The sequence below is a fragment of the Arachis stenosperma genome, chromosome 9 (genome assembly GCF_014773155.1).
Source record: "Arachis stenosperma cultivar V10309 chromosome 9, arast.V10309.gnm1.PFL2, whole genome shotgun sequence".
Taxonomy (NCBI): Eukaryota; Viridiplantae; Streptophyta; class Magnoliopsida; order Fabales; family Fabaceae; genus Arachis; species Arachis stenosperma.
Window position 1 is genome coordinate 162,096,795 of NC_080385.1, and position 2,942 is coordinate 162,099,736.

Sequence of the window (2,942 nt, forward strand, 5' to 3'; positions counted from 1 at the left end):
GTCTGATGAGTCTATTGTGTTTTGATTTTATGCCAAGTTTTAAAGCCATTGCTGAAGACTAATTGAAAGAAATAGGATCATTATTGAAAGTCTCATTGTTGAAGAGTGGAAGTTTTAATTTGTTTGGTATATACTCTGTCTTATTTATTTGTTAATTATTAATATGATTTTATTTTGTGAAGGGGATGTATGCAATACAATGACATACTAAATTATTAATATTTGTAATGATTTTTGAAGCTTGTGGGGTTGAAAGAGAGAGCAGGGTAGCTCAACAACTTGTCATGGGCATCAGCATCAGCATGGACACAAATATGCACATCACTATACTTTTACTCTATATATAATTCATAATCTTAGGGGAATCACATTCACTTGCAAATACAGATCATAACATGTTCTTAATATTATTATTCATTGAAACTAGAAAAGTCAAAATCAATTATATGACTTCTGTGGTCCTCTGCATTTCTTTTTCTTCTTCCTCTCTCCCACATGGGATCATGTAAATTTCACTCACTATATCATCACATCAAATACAACCATCACTCTATGTATAAACTTTAATCTCCCTAAATTAAAAATACTTAAAATATTTGACAAAATTACTGGAAATAATTAAAAAATTGAGCATAATGAAATCTGTGTAGATCTGTGAAGAGAAGATGCCAAGCAAACACTGGTTCCTATACTTATAATTTTGTATTAACAAATTATTACAATAACTTAGTTTTCCAAAGACATACCACATTGTAATAAGAAACTAATTAATTAGTAGTAACAAAGATGAAACAAAGTTTAATTTTTTCTTACAATTATTAAGAAGGGAATGCAGAATCAGAGAGTTCTGCGGCGGCTTGAAGAAGAAGACGAAGAAGATGAAGAGCTTGGAAGGTAAACAATGGATTCAGAAACAGCACAAGTTCTCTTACAAGAACCATAAATGTCTGTGAATCCGAAACGATCACTGATACTCCTTGAAACCTTTGGTCCACTCCACAGATTCCTGTTTCTTGTTCTTGTTTCTTCATCTTGATCTTCTTTGGAACACTCTACAAGTGCTGCTAAGAATGGATCTTTCTGGAAGCTGGAGTTCTTCTTTCGAATTCTAGAAGCTTCTTGATCATGGCTACCGTGCTTGGTTGGCGGTGGCATCAATGGAAGGAGCTTCATTGAAGAAGGTGATGAGGGGATTCTCTTTGAACTCTGCTTCTTCGGGATGCCGGGAAGATGCTCCCAGGAGAACGGAACGCCGCCGGAGAATCTAAGAGGAGAAGCAGGGCTGAGGAGAATCTTGTTGTGGTCGTCATGGAAGTAGTAGAATGATGAAGATTCAACGGAGGATGAAGATGATGAGGAGAATGAAGGTGTTCTTCTAGATGAACATTGTTGTTTTGGAACAACCTTGTTGCCATGGCTCTGCTTCTGTTGCTGAAAACTATTAGCTGCCATTGTTGATGAGCTTCTTCTTCTTCTTCTTCTTCTTCTTAATTTGAAGGTTTTATTTGTATATAGAGTTTAGGTCTATTTCCACATTTTAATTATATAATAGCCATTTAGGAGAAGGACAACATGCAACTCCTTCTTTCTTACTTTTTATATTTATATTATTTATTATTATTATTATTATTCTTGTTATTATTATGTAGATGCTCCATATATTCTTTGATTAAGTTCTTGAATACGAAATATTTAGGTAATAAATATAGAAACTTATTTCATTGTGTAAATAGAAATAAAGATGTAATTATCTATCTCAAGTACAAAAAAATTGTGTGTTTTAGTTCTTTTTATAAATAACAAACAGACATTTAATTAGTAAATATTAGTGATTTTTTTTGTAAATTAATTTTTTAATTTATATTTTTGGAGAATTCAAGATTTTAGAATTTATATTTTAAAATTAAAAAATGTTAATTAGTTAATTAGCTGAAAAAATTGACTCTTTAATTGAATTATGAAAAACATGAAATATCATTTTTTTTAGTTTTGTATTTCTTAAAGACTTACAAATATTTGTAAGAATTTTTATTATGGAAAATGGATCCTCTTTATTTTTTTAACAATTGAAAGAATAAAGTGTAATTTTTTACTATTAATTTTATAAATATGACAAAAAATAAATATAAAAAAATAAAAAGTTAAAAATCACACTTTATACTCTTAATTTTTTTAACAATAGAGAGAATCATGTCCTTCGTTATGCTATAAAAATCCACTCAACTAAGTCTTGGATTATTATTATTATGATTTAATATAGTTTGATTGGGGCAATAAAGGGAGGTGAAAAGGGGGGGGGGGGGGGAGGGGGGGATTTAAGATATTATTATTGAGTAAGAATAAATGACCCCATTGCATTCATGAAGGAAGAGTAGGGGGACAAAATGGGAAATGAAAAATTATGGAGGGTGTATAATGTATGTGTATATATAAATTGGGAGGGGTTGCTCTAAGGAGTGGTTAAGAAGCAATCACATGAATCGTCGCTGGCCAAACAAGGCATAAGGAATTGCACCTGCTAACAATAATACGAAAACGTTGAGTGACAAAAAAAAATATAACAAAAATAATTAAAATTTATCTTATTTAATTATTAATAGAATTAATAAATATTTGGTCTTTTTTTATCACCTCATCATAACCGATAATAATAATAATACCCTCGACACTAAGCAGATAAAGGTTTTAATCAAATTGGCTTTATGAGATGAAGGTGATCGAGGAAGTTTTGGAACTATAGCCTATATAATTAATTCCATCGAGAAATACACGTCTAATCATAAATGCTAGATATTATTATTGATTGTTATTACTATTGAATAGCCTTGAATATTTCAAGCCTCATCAATTTTGTGTTTGCTTTAGTTCATTTTTTTCAGCTTCCCAACAGTTTGGGGGGCATTTTCGGGATTTGAAGTTATAGTACATTAGCACTATTATAC

The 2,942-nt window shown here is 30.7% G+C and overlaps 1 protein-coding gene across 1 annotated transcript; it reads right to left on the reverse strand.

Moving 5' to 3' along the window:
• Positions 1-398: 398 nt before the first annotated feature.
• Positions 399-1,554, reverse strand: LOC130951126 (uncharacterized). The gene has a single exon (XM_057879740.1). It carries the CDS (start codon positions 1,450-1,452, stop codon positions 838-840), a length of 615 nt encoding a protein of 204 aa, XP_057735723.1. The 5' UTR covers positions 1,453-1,554; the 3' UTR covers positions 399-837.
• Between the last annotated feature and the right edge of the window lie 1,388 nt (positions 1,555-2,942).

What these genes read in the sequence shown, in the direction of transcription:
- LOC130951126 (XM_057879740.1), bottom strand. Translation starts at nt 1,452, where the DNA reads ATGGCAGCTAATAGTTTTCAGCAACAGAAGCAGAGCCATGGCAACAAG.